The sequence below is a fragment of the Poecile atricapillus genome, chromosome 1, assembly GCF_030490865.1.
Source record: "Poecile atricapillus isolate bPoeAtr1 chromosome 1, bPoeAtr1.hap1, whole genome shotgun sequence".
In the NCBI taxonomy this organism is placed as follows: domain Eukaryota; kingdom Metazoa; phylum Chordata; class Aves; order Passeriformes; family Paridae; genus Poecile; species Poecile atricapillus.
This window is the reverse complement of record NC_081249.1, coordinates 156,252,299-156,271,510: the sequence shown is the minus strand read 5'-3', so window position 1 is coordinate 156,271,510 and position 19,212 is coordinate 156,252,299. Positions and strand designations below refer to the sequence as shown.

General features: G+C 38.7%; 1 protein-coding gene across 1 annotated transcript in view; it reads right to left on the bottom strand.

Annotated features, from left to right (window-relative positions):
- Nucleotides 1-1,704: 1,704 nt before the first annotated feature.
- Nucleotides 1,705-19,212, bottom strand: part of PRORP (protein only RNase P catalytic subunit) — a 40,671-nt gene continuing 23,163 nt past the window's right edge. Inside the window, exons 6-8 of the mRNA XM_058829277.1 lie at nt 7,713-7,861; nt 6,889-7,084; nt 1,705-5,182 (exon numbers count right to left, since the gene is read on the bottom strand). Coding sequence (XP_058685260.1) covers nt 5,051-5,182; nt 6,889-7,084; nt 7,713-7,861 — 477 coding nt within the window. The 3' untranslated portion in view covers nt 1,705-5,050. The remainder of the gene's footprint in view (nt 5,183-6,888; nt 7,085-7,712; nt 7,862-19,212) is intronic.

The following is a 19,212-nucleotide window of genomic DNA, read 5'->3' as shown; positions in this document are numbered from 1 at the left end:
TCCTTGCTTATTAATACTGTGGGAGAATAATGTTCTGCTAGGTATTTATTACCAGACTCAGAGTTTGTCCCTTTCATTAGTGAAGGACTTTGTGGGCAGACATGAAATGTTTAAAGGGGTGATGCAAGCACTGGAACACAGAGAACATGAACGTGTTCGACTGTATCTGCTGGGTCAGAAAGGAGCCAGTCTTATCCAATGCTCTGTCTCCAAATGTGGCCAGAAGGGGGATATCCAAGGAATTAAGACTAGAGAGAGCCTTTCATGATACACTCCCTGAGTCTCCCAGTCTCCAACCACCTGGAGGGACTTCCCAAGGCAGGGATAGTTTCTAGTTATTTAGTAACTCTTACTGGTTCACTTTCATGAAACTTGCTAGTCTCCCGTTGAACCCGGGTGAACTTCTTGAATCCACAACATGCCATGGCAAAGAGTTGGTCAGCATAACGGCATGTGTGGTTTTGTCTGAAACCTCACCTTTCATCTGAACCTTATTTCTGCCAGTACCATTTGATGCTTTTGTACTGACTGCCACTGTACTGTGGATCCCTAGGCACTCCTTCCAGAACACTCGTGATTCTTATGACCTCTGTGTCTCTTAAGACCAGTTTCTCCAAGATGGTGATCTGTGCCTTTACAGTTCTTCCATCCTACAGAGCTCTTTCATTCTCTAGAATGTTTTTTTCTCCCAAGGAAAAGGGGATGAGAAAATCTAAGTAAATATCAAGTTGTCATGGTTTTAAAACAGTAACTAAAAAATTACTTACTTCTTGCTGTGAGATATGGATTAGAACAAGAACAAAACAGGCTTAAAACTTAAAAGGAATAAAGAAAGTTTACTAACAAAACTACAAGAATAAAAACACCAGAATAAACTTCCAGAATACTCTTTTATCCCCCACTACCTGACCATTCCTTTGTACATGTGACAACATAGAGACAGAAAAACTTTAGAACTTTGGTGGTTAAAACAGTCCCAATTTCTGCTAAAGTCTTTTCATCAGCCTTTGTAGAGAAACAGAAGTCTTCTGCTAATCTATGGAGTTTCTCACGAGAAAACTATTTCTGTTATAGTTTTCTATTTTTCTGATGCCAGCTGCCCAGAAATTCTGACATCAGAGTTCACTCCTCCCATTTCACATCACTCTGAGGTGTGTATGGGCCATGAGTCTAGGGATGCCATTTTAAGGATGAGTTATTCAAAGGCAAAAGTCCTCTTCATCAGTCTCTGTGAGCTTCCCTGGAAACAGTTTTCTTATTGCCCTCAAGGCCTCAAGACTTTGCTTCACTCTGTTCCAGCACCTCACTGTATCACAATAACTCTCTCTTTAGTCAAAAATCCATACTTTGAACACTCTATTCCTCCCAATATACTTTGTCATGAATTAAAGGAGTCTTTTCAAACCACTACTGTCCATCTCCATAGCTTTAACAGAAAGATGTTTCAGCTTATAAAGCATCTCCTTATTCTCTCCCCATCTAAAACTTAACTCTTCACTGTTGTTGGTGGTTTTATGGTGTCTTCTTCATGTTGATTGTCTCTCTCTCTGTCTCTCTGGGAAAAACGAGTAATCTGGACGTTTTATCCAGGTAGTAAAAGAATTAAAGTCTTAGAAAAGCTGCAAGAGTTCATGGTGTCAGGTTTCAGTCCAGCAGCAGAAACTGAAAACTAAGCCCGGCTGGCCGGCTCTGCTTCTCACCCCGCCCCTCTTCTGCAGCCTTGTCCGGCCTGGAGGGGGGTGGGGAGGAGGCCAAGACAGAGCCTTGTTACTTTGTCAGAAGCCGGAAACACAAAGAGGACAAGAGAGCTTTCACTGTACATCTTAAGGGGCTGTTCACAAGTTGACTTCACTTTTTAATGGTCAAAACTGCTGTCAATTCTTAGATGATAATTGGTCAGGAGGAAAGACTCCCATCAGCCGCCAGCAGCTTCAACTTCCTTAGCTCCCAAAACCACCTTAAAGGTAAAGCCACCCCATGACACAAGTGTTCAGCCTGATTGCCAAATAGTAACCAAGAAAATCCTTAAGTTTTGAATCAAAGATTCAGTATTTGAATTAGATAGAGTAATAGTTGCTCAATACCATGGATATGATGGAGTGGAAGTTATGCTATTTTCAGAAGTTACACTACTTCCAGAGTACAGCATTGTTTCAGAAGAGCAATCATACGTTTGGCTTAATGTTAAATCCCTTCTGATGAGGATGAGTATGGAGTCCAATTCTGTGTTGCAGGATCCTGAGGAAAGCTGTTCTCACTATCTTTTTAACATAGAAAGCAGTAAGTGGGAGACCTTGGAGGTGATAAATGTTGGAGTGCAGGCTCTCAGTTCATCTTTCTCAACTCTGTCTTGTCAGTGTGTCTCCATTTCCATGGCACACAGCAAGCTAAGCTAAGGGCACGTTCCTTTGGATTCCCATTCTCACTCAGTGTAATAGCAAATGGCAGTCAGTGTCTCTTTGGGGGTACCAATTGCTGTACTGTTTGGAAAAGTTGCCTTTCTGGCATTCAGCATGAAACACATCTGTGTAATAAATGACCTTGAATTTTTACTGTACCACTATATAAACAGCAGTAGATGTCAAATAGATCAGCTATTTGTTATTTGCTTTGGTTTAGCTCTCACATTTATTTTTATTGCCAGTGAAACCGTCAGAATTCCTTTTAGATACTTGGAAGCAAATCCTCATATTCATTGTTATTTTGAAATACCGTATTTCAGTATTGAAGACTTAGAGCAACACAAAACAAATGTTATTTCAAAGATGTCTTAAATAAAATTAAAATTGTTAACCTCAGAACTGAGCCTCTGGATACCATATGCATATATGTAACAGGTAGTATACACCAGAAAGTCTGTAGGTTCATCACTAATGTTTCCCCTTTGGTTCCACAGAGGCCATTAATTCCCTGTAAGGATCTGCAGAGAAGTGTATGAGCAGAAAACATTGAAAAAAGAAGTCACAAATCTGACACCAATGTTGTAATACCTTCCAGCTGTAAATTCCATATTCTGTTCCATCATTCCCTAAATATTCTAGTATATTTAGTGTATATTAGTGTATTTAGGAAGTAGTATTATTTAGAAGGCATCACCTAAGAACAGTTTTTGAGGTGAAAGCAAATTGATTGATAAGGGATATGTCCTGAGCAAAAAGGAAGTAGAGGATGCACTTATGGTTATATGTGGATATTATGCATGCCTGTTAATGACCAGGGTGAGGTAAAATACAAACTTCAACAGATGAACATGTCTGGCAATGAAATGGGTACCCTGAAGGTACAGTTTCTGCTCAGCTAGGGCTGACCTAAGGTAGAGGTGCTGCAGGGACCCACTTTCTGCAGCCTGACATTTGAACCCCGCTCCCACACAGGTACCAGTACTTGTCCAATGATGCTAGATGAGTGCAACAATGCCAGTTCTGACCTAGCCAAAACCAAGTTTTTAAGAGCCAGCTCTGCATTGCTTTGGGCTGCATGACCATCAGAGCTAGTACCAAAGGAAGACTGTAACAGCACTGATTCACACCAGCTTATGCCATGCAGAACTTCATACAGAGGGTGTGGGAGCCTCGTACAGAGCAGCAGCTGCTAACTAAGCAGTCCTGCACAGGAGCAGACACTTAAATTTAAAAGTGTATTTCCACTTTCAAGGAGATGTGGCAGTTCTCTGACTTAAACAATTATAAAAGCAATCTTCTGACAAATTAGAAGTATTGAGGAATGAGAGTAGATCCAATCTCTCTGCTTTCCCTGCAGACCTCCATAGGAGTTGTCATATTGTGTCAGGAAAAGGGTCTGTGATGAACAGTACTAACAATATAATGAATTTAAAGCCAAGGTTTTATGTTACCTTAAGAGGCACCTAGCTCCTCTACACTTTCTGCACAGTACCTGAAGGACATGACTGTATGCAAATCACACCTGATGGTTTACAAACTGATACAAGAAATAGAACATGTATCAGGACTGTCCTGGAGAAAAAATAGCAGGGAACATGCTGTAATGCTGAGTCCTGAGGGAGCTTGCCATGGGGCCCTGCAAGAACTTAGAACTGCAAGTTCTATACAAAAAGATTTTCATGTTTCATCTCAGTTTCAAACAGGATTTTTGTACGAGACAAATGTGACAAGCCTAGGATATTTCATCTGAGATTTATGTGGCATTTCTATGTTTTGGGGGGAGAAATGTTTGCATTAAAGTTGTAAGTGCAATAAACACATTTACCACACACACTTACAAATAACTTAAAACACTTTTTCTGTAATTAATACAGTTTTTTTGCTTTATAACTCTGGATAGATTTTATAGAAATGTACAAGAATCAATTTTGTCCTATTATTGTCTTTAAGAATTTCTGTCTATCCATTTTCATTTAAAAAGTCCATCAGCAAACTATTGTAGTGATGCCAAATCCTGTCAGAAAGGGCAAATTTAGGAGTGTGAAAGAGCCACAAAACATTCCACTGGTTATTTCCTTATTCTTCCAAACAAATGATTGCTATGTGTTCTTCTAACCCATCTCTTGCATTCTATGAGATCAAACAAATTCTAATTACAGTGAGGAAGTCTTAGTTCTCTGTGTGTCTGGCAAATGGTAAATGTACCATTTGTCCCCCTTAGCTCCACTGAATAGAGGCACACATTGTGCAACACTCTTGCACAAGGTCAGCACCACAAACTCTGAAGGTACTTTGCAAGTCTTGCTTAATTTCTTCAACGTACAGAGTTTATACATTTCAGCGTAGATGAAAAGCTTGAGAAAAAATAAAAGAAAAATGCCCAAACAATAATTCCAACAGGAAAAATCAAGTTTTAATTCAAATTACGAAAACTGCCAGTAAAAATGGAAATAATGGACATAATTCATCTTCACTGGACCACCACTGATGCTAAGAGATATATGCAGGAATGATTTTGGCAAAAGCAGTCACTCAGTTTTCTTTAGTTACACACCTCACACATTAATCCCATAACTGTCCTGCTGAGTTCTCCTAGCCAGCAACAGTGATTACAAGAAAGGCAGCTTCAGCTTGTCCAGTTACATTCTTCATAATTTCTGTTGAATGCAGAGCCATTTTCTTGGTACTTGATATGAATATTTTTCCTCATAAACGTCTTTATAGGGAATATGCCATGTATCACCTGTAGTCTGTACCACACAGTCATAATGTAAAGCAGGCTGTTGGGAAAAAACAGAGGAAAAACATTTTTTTTTTAGACTTTATACAACATATTACTAAAATATCAATTACAGGTAGTTACGACTTCCAATGCTTACCTTAGAATTCTCCACAGTTTTATCTCTTAACAACTCTCATTTTGTTTTCTTATACAAAACAAATCCTAAATTTTAGTACTGGAGGAAAAACTAAACTATCTTCTAGTATTTTGTGGTCTAGGAGTCATTATAAATGCTGTCTTCAATCAGCATCAGATAATAATGATTTCAGCATAATGCACTCGATTACTAGAAATGGCAAAATTATTGTTGTTCTGTTCAGTTAAATGAAATCATATGGGAATTACTCAGGATGTGAAGTTTATGGTCTTGAACATAAGATTTAATGACATTAGTGACATCTTGTATTTTTTCTCCAGTCTCTGTCTTTACAGAACTGACTTGCTGTCCCAAGGAGAAGAATAGGAGATTTAAGAAAAGGGTTTATCACTAACACTTTCAGAAGCATGTAGTTGAACAAAAAGAACAAACAAATTTTCAGGTATATTATGTTGCAGGCATACTAATTCAACATATATAAGGCAAATACAAAGGAAACACTACTGGCTGGTAATTATGGTTCTCAGGACATACTATCACGCTATATGTATAGTCTTGGAAGTCTGCTTTCCTGTGGTAGCTTCCAGAATAACCTAAAACAGCTATGACTGGGAACAGCAATCACCCAAATCACCTGTATGGGAATTAACATGTGAAAATTAGCAGTCCCTTTGTACAAAAGAAAGAAACAAGGTGTAGCTACAGCTGTGTTACTCAAGTAACCCACTATTCATTATTTGGCTCCATAAGAAAAAATGTATATATGGTGACAAAGAATGAAAGGCTATCATTCTAACAAAGTGGTATCTCTGTTTGTAATCACAAATATTATTTTACAATTTTTACCAGAGAAGGAAGAAAATTAATCTGCATAGGTGAAGCATTCCTTTAAGCAGGCAATAATACAGACAGACCAGGTAACAAAAAACCTGCATATAGAATGTGACATGATTAATTTTTCCCTAGAAAAATCTTCAAACAGTTGCATTCCTGTTTATGTACTGTCCACAGGGATATATATCTCCTAGACAATAATAGCAGTATTCTGACACAACATGACATTACTGCAATTTCTGCAGCAGAATACTAACTCTAAACCTGACTGTTTAGGGCTTTCCCTTATGAAACTTTAAACCTATGTTAGGTTACTATTACAGTGAATACTGAAATATCTGTATTTTTCTGCTTCTTTAAAATAAAGATGAAAGAAATTCTATTGTAAAGTTAGAGCATTAGATATTTTATAATAGTGCTGCAGAGGAGAATAAGGGATTTCAAAGTTTAAAATAAATTGAAACATTGACACTCAGGTTTTACTGAGGCCAGTAATGGTTACAGAGTTGCCAGCACTGAAAAGATTTATAAACATAAACTTTTATTTACATTTTAAACATTTAGGTAGCATTTCTTGGCTCTCTTACAGTTTTCTTGTTTGTGGCATGCTTTGTGAATCCAGTGAATTTTCAGTTAACGTGGGAGTTTTCAGCACATTGGTATGAATCCATTTCTTAAGACTTCAACAAGATATTTTGGCTTCCACAGTTTGAAATAATGTATCTTCAATGAATCTGCTCTGTGTGTTTTCTGACTGCAGCGGGAAAACTTACCAAAAAATTTATACTCCTTCCTTCTGCAGAAGAGAAGAACACTATCTGGTGCCCACGCTGCCACTTACGGAACAGGTGACGTGTCAGACTGTCAGAGAGACAAGCCTTGTGATCCCGCAGGAAGTCTCTAGTAACAAACCTGCAATGCTTGCCTGATCGGAGAGTGGCATATAACAAGAAGGCATCATCTTCAGAGCTTCACAAAACAAATGGAAAAGACAGACATCATTCACAAGGCAGTAAGTGGTTGCAGGAAGTGATTCAAATGCTGATCAAGATTTATTCATCAGCAACACCGAAAATTCCCACCACTACTCTAGTTCCCTGTAAAATAAAAAATTGCTTACCACAGGGTACCAAAAGCTAGAGTGCAATAAAAATTAATTGCATGCTACTTAGAGCACTTCTTTTCCTCTTATCACAATCTGATAATGGAACAATATAATTTCCTGCCACGAAGTTTAACAATACTGTGCTATGAGGAACAAAACTGCTAGAACTCAGCGGTGTACCCCCACACAGGAGCAGACCACAACTGCACACTGATGCTATCAGTAACTCTTTAAAGTTCAGGGCACTGTGCTCTTGGCACTGGTTTTATCAGTCATAAATCCTAATAAACCATACAGCTGTCAATATGATTCTAACTGATGGAAGTCTTCATAATGCAACTTTTTATGTACTTTTGAAGCAAGTATAGCAAAGGATATGTTTCTTTTCACTCACACAGACAGAGATACTAGTAATGGTACTAAAAACTAGAGCAAAATGCACATAAATCAGGTGTTGGTCTTTATTATATTGAGCCATTTTCTTCAACTTACATATTTTCAGCAAAGAAGAAGTCTGCCTTATTCTGTATCTCCTTCATAATTTCTCTTTTCCAATTTGAAGAGTTCATCAGCATATGTTTGCGGCCCAGCACAAGCAACCGGGCATTCTCTTTTGCCAGGCAGTTGACAGCATCAAACAGCTGCAGAAAACAAAGCAAACCCAAAGATTTTCTTAGCTGTAAAAATGGAGTGACAGGGAATACTTTCATGTGTGTCTCACCTAGAGGGACCTCTAGACTACTCTTGTTTTATAGTTCTTAACTGCAATGCGAATTAAGCAGATAACTAATTTAATTCCCTAATCACAAAGAAAAAAAGAAACAACAAGCCAATTCATTGAAGGAAGCTGCCCTCAACCACACAGAAAATACAGTGCTTTTAATACTCCAGCTCTTGCAGTTCAAATGACATGAATGACCTCGGGCAGAGCTGTATGGAGATGTCAGGAGTTCCAGGTCAGACGGAAGTAAACCACGCTGGGATTTAAGTGATACCCACTTCTGACCATGGAGCACGGAGCACCAGCAGCCCTGAGCATGGCCCTCTCCTGCCCCACCTGCTGGAGCTGGAGACCTGCACGGCCCGGGCGGCCCTATGGGGAGGCGGTGAGCAGCAGGTCATGGAAATCCATGACTTCGGGAATAAGGCTTTATGGAAACCACATACGGACTAGCCATCCACTTGTGCACCAACATACTGAGGTGGTAAACTCACTTCAGAGGGATTTTTCAGCCGTCTCTTAGGGCTGTGCCTGTTCTGCAATAAGTGCTTCTAGGAGAGGCACTTGTGCCTGGGACTTTCCCTCCCTGCTTCACCCAGACTGAGCTCAGGGAGGACAAAGGTTCTGGCTTTCAGCATCCAGGTTATTACTGTGGACTGCTAACAAAACAATGACATTTCAGTTTGACACAGAAAAACAGAAGACTTGTTTCTTGAGATTGATGCATCTATCATATTTGAAAGACAAGGACAGTATGTATCAATCACCAGGGAATGGTATTTCCTAATTTTTACCTGCATTTGCTGCCACTATTTGCCAACATGCAATCACCTGATAATTCTTTAATCCTTCCTGCTTTTCTAGCTACTTCCCTCTTCCTTGTTACTTTTTCTCTCTTTAATACCTTCAATTGCCCTTTTCCTTCTCTTGTGCTTTCCCCACCTTTCCTCCTATTTGTGAACCTTCTCATCTTTTGGTATCATTTGGTTTTGATTCAGAGGCTAGAAAGAATTGTTAATGTAACTCTTGTGTGCCTTTTTACAATGCATTTAGTTTCATTTACCTGCAAGTACCAGGAGGAAGGGGTGGCCCCTTCAGTCTTCTCTCAAGCTGCACAATCTCACTACTTCTGTTGTGTCAGATCTATATCACAACTACACACAAGCTCACTGTTCCAACAAAAGACTTTTTTGTAGGGTTGAGCTTGCAGCAACCCAACAGACAGACTTGAGTCAAAGGTTCAGTGACTGATGGGAACACATTGCTGGAGGTCATGAGGACAGGAAGTGTGGGACTGTCCTTCACAGGAAAGGACCTGCAGATGGCTCAAATTGGCTATGCCATGAATCTGGATCTGAGAGACGAAGCCAGAAGATTTTCAACATTAATTTTAACTGTTGAGCTATAAGTTGCTGTTGCCAGTATTGATTCTGAGGGACTAAAGGCTCTGTTTTCATACAGATATAGGAGCTTGGTGCTAATGAAAAGCACAAATGCCTAACAGTACCTATTAGAACTGACTTCCTGCTTCCAGAAGATCACACTGGATATTGGCTACACGTGTACAATCTACTTTTCCCTCGTTAAAACAAAGCATAATGTGAGCAGGAGAAGGCCAAATACAATAACTTCTCATGCACTGAAGCAGTCCTGCAAATAGCTGGATTCAAATACCAAAGGAGAATTCAGTTGGGTAATCTGAGTTCATTAAAGCTAATAAAAGTTAGGAATGTAGCTACTGCATCTGCAGACATTTTCATGTGCTGAAGTCAACAGTGAAGAAATAATAACCATTAATAACTTTAGCAAACCCTTACAAATTCCAAATGAAAATGCTTTTTCTTCCTGCCTAATGTTTTACTACATTAAGGGAAGGTTAGCAAAAAAATCACGTGAAAAAAAGAAGTTAAAAACGAGCAGTTCCAGATACAGATTTGTCAACAATAACTATTCCTAAGTTTATAAGTGTTGTGTCTTGTTCCTAAGTTAAGTGTATTGGATCCAGCTCCTGTAGGTCTTTCTGGAGGTTATAACTAGTGGCACTTTGTACCTATTAGTCACGTGGACTTTCCTGTCCTACATATTATTAACATATGAGGTTTTCTAGTGTGAAGTGCTTCTGGGAGAAAATTGAGAGGTTGGTATAAATTGCTACAGCAATGGAAAAACTCAAACCAGGCTTAAAATGTAGTAAAATTAAAGAGAGTCAGCATTTTAAAATTTTGAAACTCCTGCTTACATAACAACCTGTTGCTCTATATTGGGAATGGTGAAACACGACATGGACTCTCCTTTGGGTTGCACAAGTGAGCAAGTTTTACTATTCCAGATCTTCTTTTATAGACAGGTCCAAGAAGGTCTGGAAAGGTAAAACTCTCATTGGTCATTACATCATCATCATTGGTCAGTTGGGAACAACACCCCTTGACCTTCTCTTCCAAGAAAACAAGATGACAAACAACACCTGCAAGGTTGTCTTCTATCTCTAAGGATTGTTTTGTTTCCTACTTACGATTTCCCAGGCCACACTTCTCAGGCCAGTCTGTGAAAGTTATGTGACTTGGTTTCTCATGGACACTGTGCCCCTGCCTGCTTTCCCACATTTAGCATCCATAACAACCCACTGCCCCTCCTCTACTTAACACAGAGATTACCTAACTTACATAATAAATAAAATACAGGATATAGAAATTATTTTTGTTTTCATAAGATAAAAATAACTTTGTTCTGCACACCCCCCTTATCTGACACAACTTTACTAAAGAGCCCTTTCTCTCACTTTAGGCTTGGGCACTTAATGGAGGTGGTCTACAAGGAGTCACAGAACTTACATGGGGGGTTTCCTGAGTGAGTCTACCCCAATGCCTAGCTGCTTCTCAAGAAAGGAAGATGTGAGACACACTAACACTTGTTAGTTGTTGTTTCAGTCACAGAGGAAACTAACTGAAAATAATGGTATTAACACAGAAACAGCAGTAGTGAACTCTTATTTAAAAAGTCAAGGGTATTTTATTAATCTAGTATTTCCAGAAGTTGCATGAGTGTATAATGGAGCACAAGGAAGACAGACTAATTACTCTAACTCATACAAGGAACTATGAGCAGAGCAGGATACAGATTTCCTAAGACTTCACTGCCAGTCCCTTTCTGATCACAAGATCACGCTGTGACATGTGTCCCCAGTTTCAAAGGTTAGCTTGAGGTAGGACAGCTTTTCTCATTAGGTACTACTGGTAGATTCCCACTTGTGAAATGGGAAATCCCTACACAATGCTGCTGGGAGGCACACCACTCAGTGATTCAGCAAAAGGTGACTCACCTGCATACACACATAGCATGAAGAAGTAATCACCAAAAATATTTAAATCACATTTTTTATGAATAAATCATGTTTGACATTGCTTAAACATTTGGGTTCACTAACAGCCATTTAAAAGCAAAACTCACCTGCAGGTTATCTGCTAATAAGAGCAACAAACTGCTCTACTGTTGTTATTTTCACCTGTTGTTAGTGCTGCCTCCCACCCAAACAAAGCTGTGAAACTGCAGAAGAAACCCCAACACAGACCACAGGTTCAGAGCTGCCATTACTGTCAGGCAGGGCTGAGCATGATCATTGTCTCCAAAGTTTAGCCAGCAATTGGAGCCAGTCGAAAGAGGTGATTGTCCCACTTCACTCTTCACTGGTGTGGCCTCACCTTGAGTCCTGGGTATAGTTTTGGGTGTCATAATATAAAAAAGACATTAAGCTGTTGGACAGCATCCAAAGGAGAGCAATGAAGATGGTGAAGGAGCTGGATGGGAAGACCTATGAGCAGCACAGAAGTCACTTGGTCTGTTCATCCTGGAGGAGACTGAGGAGAAACCTCATTGCAGTTACAACTTCCTTGAGGCAGGGGGGGAAGTAGAGGGGCAGGCACTGATCTCTTTGGTGAGCAGTGACAGGACCCAAGGGAATGGCCTGAAACTGGGTAAGGAGAGGTTTAGATTGGACATTAGGAAAAGCTTCTTAACCCAGAGGGTGGTTGAGCTCTGGAACAGGCTCCCCAGGGAAGTGGTCATATCACCAAGCCTGACAGAGTTCAACAAACATATGGACAGCACTGTCAGGGACATGGTGCAGTTCTTGGGGTGTCCTGCGCAGGACCAGAAGTTGGGGCTTTGATGATCCTTGTAGGTCCCTTCCAACTCAGGACATTCAGTGATCCTATGAATTAATTTCTGTCATGACTACATTTATTTGAATTAAGAGTTTCACCATTTTTGGTTACCTTTTTCCATACTGTAGATCAAGACAATAAGCTCAAGAAAAACTTGTTTACTTTAGTCCCACACATAGGAGACAGATACGATGAGAACCCAAAGTTTTTTCCTACAGGACAGCCAGTTACTCAGGGAAAGCATGTGTGCTGCTTTCAAGAAAGGTTGGATTTTCCCACTGAGCCTGGTAATTTTTCACCAAACTACATTCAAGATCATTACCACAGCACCAAACACAAATGGCTCTTATACTCTCTACATTATTATTGATGACACAATGTAAATTAAGTCTCAAGTCCTCTTAACTCAAATACAGGGGCAGTATACACATTTCTTGGTCTCTCTGGAGTTTATCTGTCACTGACTAGCAAGAGAGTAGCTACTTCAAAGGGAAAGCAGTGATGGATGAGTAAGTAACAGTCACTGAGATTAATCAGCCTGGTTTACTTTCTGCTCTTTAGATAGTCAGCAGCTAACTGTTGGGAATTATCCCTTACAACACCAGGGATCTCTGCAATACTGAGAATGTGCCGAAACAATATTCTTGGGAATATTTGTATCCAGTGTTACAGTAAGACTATTTAGATTGATGTAACACATCATCATCATGCAAAACCCTACCAGTGACAACCCTTCACACATCAATGATAGCAATCACACAATGTTTAACATGTTTTAACCTGTCTGCATTGACTCTGCACCTGGAATTGACTTATCCTCTCTTGACACATTCACTAGAGATATGTCATAACTCCCTATCACAATTCATTAAAATTTGCAGTTCATTTTTAGATGTTAGTTTTTACTCTTAACACTCAACACTATTAATCAAAGGCAGATTATTGATTGGGCACAAAAACTAAACCACAGAAGCAGATTCCCAAGTTGATTTAATATAGATTGAGGATGGTATGGTAGCCTCAGTTTGCTTAGATGATAGCTGAGCTACTTGCAGACTAAGTATTTAGAGATTGAAAATGCTTTTGCAGCCAGGTCCAAACTGACCAGTACCAAATGTGTACCAAGACACCTGGAGCTCCTGCACAATCCAGTGTTCCCACTTGGCTCAGGGGTCTGCCTTCTTCACTGGAAATCCAGTCTTTGCAACTACATTGATACTCTTGCTTTTCTACTATTATCCAAACTATATACAAACTACATACAAACTATATACAAAGGCTTAAGGATATAAGGGAGTCTCTCTTAAATGTTTCATTTTAGAAACAATGTAAAATTTAGCCATTGGAAATGAACTAGAAACAACGTATCTATTAAAAAGGAACATTTGTGAGCCCAGTGGAGCTGTACCAGTCTCAAGATTTTCAGAGTGGGTCAGAAACTATATTTAAGAACAGAAAATCCAAAATATAAGCATGATCTCTAGGTGGTGGTGGTGGCAGTGGTAATGGGATGCTATGAAAATGAAAGCACAAGCTTGACTGATCCTTTCCATAGATAGGAAATAACTCGGTGCAGGACTGAAATCGGCTTTGTAAGACTGAAACTGACAGTTTAAAAGGTACTAACACTTCAGCTCGCACCACTGTCCTATGCAGATGTCTGTACAGTGTGACTGACCTAGTCTGATGTGTTTTCCCTGTGTCCTATCTGTGGTTCAAAAAGTCCCAGACAGTACTTTTGTCCTTTGAGGAAAGGTCCTGCAGCAGCTGGGGAATCACTGTTACAGCAGGCACAGGCATGATGCTGTTATGGTATATTAAACCTATGCTTTTGCAGACATATCCTACATTTTAATAAATTTGACAGTTCCACAAATACTTTAAGGTAAGGACTATATCTAAGCTCACAGGACAACAGACATTCAGATCGAATGATATGTTAACAAGGAAACATCAGTAAATTGACAACTTGCAGCTGAAAAAAAGCATTGGAGTACAGCATGCAGCAAATGTTTATAACACAATTTTCACAATGCCTTTCTGCTGTTTCTCAGTAGTACTATTTTCCAGTTGCCTGCTACGGATTATTATACAGAGGTTATCTTCAAAACTTTTATAAGCCTTTGGAAACAATTGTTTCAACAAGAACCTTTGCAGCTCTTCACACATATAAATGCATTAACAAACACTACTGAAATGAGTGGTGATTTCTCTGTGAAGATCAGAAAGAGGAAAATTTTGTTTAATATGAAAGAGAACATATAAAATGTTCTTCCTCAACAGTACAAAAAATCAGCAGAAGCAAACTAAAGCATGAAGGTCTTTAGATGGAGGAGCAGCTGTGTGGTCAGAGTCAGACCTCTCTGTCCTGGGCCAATCATGAAACCAAGGCTTCCAGCAAGGAGGGACCTAGGAGGGAATCTGTTTAATATTGCTAAGAGCATAACTGGTATTTACCAGATTGAAAAAAACCCAGGAGATTTTCATATCCATCAGTACACCTTGCACTGCCAGTACCAGGAAGCAGAGGTTCAACTTTCTCAGTTGGACCAAGGCTTACCTGGGCAATAAACTCAGTGTTCCTACAAAACCAACAAAAATCTGATGCAATGTAATTCAGCTGACGTCAAATGTGTGGGTCAGCATTGTTTATCTTACACACAAGGATTATTGTGCATCCTTGCAGACTCATGCCATTTTAATACTAGTAACACCGCCAGCAGTGTCCATGCCTGGAGATACTAAGTAGTGGAAGTCTGAAAACCCATCATGATAGCTAAAGTCCACAAGATCTAGTTTTTATACTTTGATGCTTTTGATGTAAGTAGCAGTCTGCAAAACTCAGTAGCTGGACACTGGGTAAGCCGCTGTTTTATCTGAAGTATTGTTCTTTTACTCAAAAGATACAGCAATTTGACAAATAGATAATACTGTCAGCTCCCACCAATTAATTACAGATGATATTTGCCATTTGTCTAAAGGCTCAGCCTCCTGGGAACAACTGGTTATCTGAAAAACTTTGTATATTTAGCCATTTTTTTTCCCTTGTCAAGAGAAACAAGCTTGAGAATATGAAAATATGAGCACTAGAAAGGCTTGGGCATCAGAAGCCAAATGAGCCACTCCCAAGCCCCAGCCCTATTTCATAAAAGGTTCTATTTTTTAAAGCAACTTTTGGCTTGGGGACTCAGAATTACAATTTCCAGGTATCTATATGACTGTATTAGCCAGCACTTTTGAGGAATTATGTTGCATCTTTCCCTTTTTTGTCCATTTCCATGCAAAAGACACAGAACTCTGGAACAGCCAGGACTGAACATCAGTGCTCAAGACAGAACTATAATTTCAGAAGTATTTTGTTTACCAAATTTATCAGATAGCTAATGGTTAGAACTGTGTTTTCTATTACTGGTTATGTTAACTAGGCTGGTGGACTAAATAGGCTTGTGGAAATGAGAGTGGGTGGAATGACAAAAAAGAAATCCCTAACCTATAGCATTTAAATTTCTGAAAGCCCATTTGGGAATGCCCATTCAATGGAAAGTTAAGATATTTCACTGTTTAAGGCATGAGATGCAGATACATACATACAAACTAGAAGAGAAAATGTCAAAACCCTCCCATTCTTTAAGACACTTTTTCTCACTATTGAGACTTATGGCCATTTCACATAAACAGATTTAAACAGCACAGTGTTTTACAGGGCCATCATGTACATGACTTCTGATGATGCAAGCAGCATAGGGACATTAATGTTAGATGAGCCCAGGTAGCTACCCCTCATAAGAAGCATAGTAAATCAACATCAAATCAACATCATTAAGACTGCCTGGTTCTGCTCTATGATTACTTGCAACCCTCTTACTACTACTTAATTTTATTTATTCAAATGTGTGGCAACTTAGGGCTGTGGTGGAAGAAAATTCCAATCAATCAATCAATCAATCAATCAATCAGTAGAATAGGTAGTATTCAAGAAATAGGTATTCCACTGTACTTTTCTTAAGCTTGCACTGAGTGTAAAAGCCGAAACTCCAGAGAACCACAGCTCTAACAAACACCTGCATCATACTTAGACTTTTTTTTTTTTTTTTTTTTTTTTTCAGCGTACAATGTAAGCCCTACCTAGTTTACCAAAGTATCACACAATTAGGAAATAAACAAGGAGAGAAGGCATCAGCAAGGTTGATCTTCCCACACTGGTACCCACATAAGTCAGGAACAACTTCTGAGTAGCAACTACTGCAGAACTTGTGGAAGTGAACTGGCTTTGTGCTGCTGTTAGAGAGCTTATGGTACACACTGAACACAGCTGGCTCAGCCATGTCAACTTGACTCCTTGAAAGCTCAAGACTCAAAATTTCAAAATATTAGAGGCAGAAGAAATGTTACTCTCAACTCACTGCTTTCTTTTTTCCCACTCATAGGAGAGAGCAGGTGAATTGATAAATGCTGGACAATAAGGACAGACATAAGCATCACTAATATTTTCTGATTTATCAAAGAGGTAAGTTGGTATCAACAATATGACAGAAGCACAGGTCCAGTTTTAACAGTCACTACAGGAAGCATTGTGCAAAGACAGGACAATAGAACAGCTGGAAATGGTAGAAACTATTCAGGAAAATTAGAATAAGGAATTAATACTTCATAAAACTGGTTGGAAGATAGAGTACCTAATGTTTACATAATTTTGACAACCTCTTTAGCTTCTGACTCACTATAATTCACTGCATATTTCCAGCTAGAACTGTGAAAAGAACTATTCAGATAATTAAAGAACTGACCGGTGAAAAATAAATCAGGAAGAAACAGCATCACAAGCTAGTATCTCTGTGAGGAAAGGAAAAATCAGTAGATGCATGTAAAGATTAGTAGAAAATATGTAAAATACTTGAAATAGAGAATTTCTCATTGAAAAAAGGCTTCCTAAAAATGATACGGGGCAAACAGTTACAAGTCCAGAGATAAAACATTCAAAGGGATTTTAAAATGTAATTTTGGGGGATCATATTTAGGAAACAATAATTACAGAATAGAAAATCTGAATGTTTATTTTATGGAATGTACAGAAAAACGAGAACACCAACACAAACGATGCTTTGTAAGGTTGTTTCTTTATCTAATGGTTTGCAAGTACTAATTTTTAAGATCTTGATTTAGGCTTTTTTCTTGGAGGATGGGAGTGAAGATTTCTATTGTATAACAGTTACTTCCCTGAAAACTTGAAGAACAGCAGCAGCAAAGGTAGCCATAGTTATCTTATTATGTCCTTGGTACGGTGTTGTTACTACATCACTCCTGTTCCTCACAGGATACCAAGCAGCAAAATTGTTTACAAGTCTCAGCATGTACAATACCAGCTTAATGGCACAGTTCTGGTAGCAGTCCTCAGAGAAGTGACAGGTATCTGAATGAGATGTCCTCATAATAATAAGTAAACATATTAGTTTAATCTAATTTGATCTAATTTAGATTAACACCACAGATAAAGGTTTAAGTCTGAATTAGCATGGGGACTATTTTATTTTGACTCTTGTGTTTTTTGCCTTGCCTCATTTCCCCTCCCTTGTCTGGAAGAAGTGCACAAATGTACCCTTAAACAAAATAAGTAAAAAGTAGAATTTGGATAGCCTCTTCCATGTCTGTATCTGATGTACAAAATCAGTACTGGCAAAAGGTGAGGTTTGCATTAAGAAGTGTTAGATACAGAATGTCACCTCTAATGGGCAACAGTATCTTGGGTAAGAAGAGTTCCTACCATTTTTCAGAAGTTCAGTTTGAAGCAGGAATTCTTGTGAATTGGTTTTAAGCAAGAATACTGCCAGCATGATTGTCATCCCCAGAATGGAATTTGAATTCTGGTGAAATCGTCTCCTAGATTCAAATAGGAGTTCCTATTTCCATGGTCCAGACAACACAAAACAATCAGTTTATGAAGAGATTTAGATTAAAAGCTGTGGACAATTGTACTTGATTTCCTATGAGTCTAGATTTTAAAAAAAATAAAATTACTTTAACTTCAGTTTTAAATTTCATTGCAGGTTATAATAATTTAATAATCTCAATTTAAATATATTTACTTATATATAAATGTCTCTTTCAATCCTGCTTTACAAATAGAATGCAGCTAGAGAAAAAACAACAAATGCACCTTAATGGATTGTTGGATCATTAAACATCATATCAATATGTAGAGATCCCTAGGAATAACATACTGTTCAAAAAACTTAGGCTTTCATAGCTTCATAAATAAATGCAAATGGACTTTAGGCTTTTGTTACGTTGCACCTTTTCGCCTTCAGATAATACAACTTTCAAATATGTTTTCCTTCCTACTTTTATTAGAAATAGCACATTAAATGTAAAAGCCAAACATGAACCAAAACTGGCTGCTTTTCAAATATATAAATAAATCCAGGTGTACATGAATGAACACTATCATTGTCCAGAGGATTACCTATGCTGCACTTCTCACACTCAAATTAAATATTTATTCTTACAGAGAACTGGCCTATAGTAACCCAGCCTTCATATTTTCCGGCCTGCTTCCCATAGCTTCTTACTACTATGGAGACTTTTCATATGAGCATCACTTCTAAAGAAGCAGCTCAGTTCCCTAAAGACCAGGTTCCCAACTTGAGGTCCAGCACACCTCTTACTGCCACACTGATAACAATGCCATGATTATATGAAGCAGTTGAGCTGCCCAAAGAAAACTCCTGTGTTGTGGTTTCTAAAAGACGAGTGAAAACAGCGAGATAGAAACTCATCCAGTTGAGAAGACATGCTCATTTGACTTCATCACATAGATTTTAGCAGGACTTCTCTACAACATACAACAACCAACCTGTGTGCTACAGTTACCAAGTTCACTGGGACATGAATGATGCATCAAGGCAGGCTCACTGCTCTGCTGAATTTCAAGCTTACATTCCTAGTGATTAGAAGAACCTTAGTATGAAAGATGTAATGCAAATTCACTCATTTAAAAAAAAAAAAGGTATCCTTGGGTGCTCCTATACTTACATTAACTTTCGATTTGCTATTATCATCAAATACAAAGGTAAAAATCATAAATGCCAGATAGAAACCAACAGAGATAATTCAT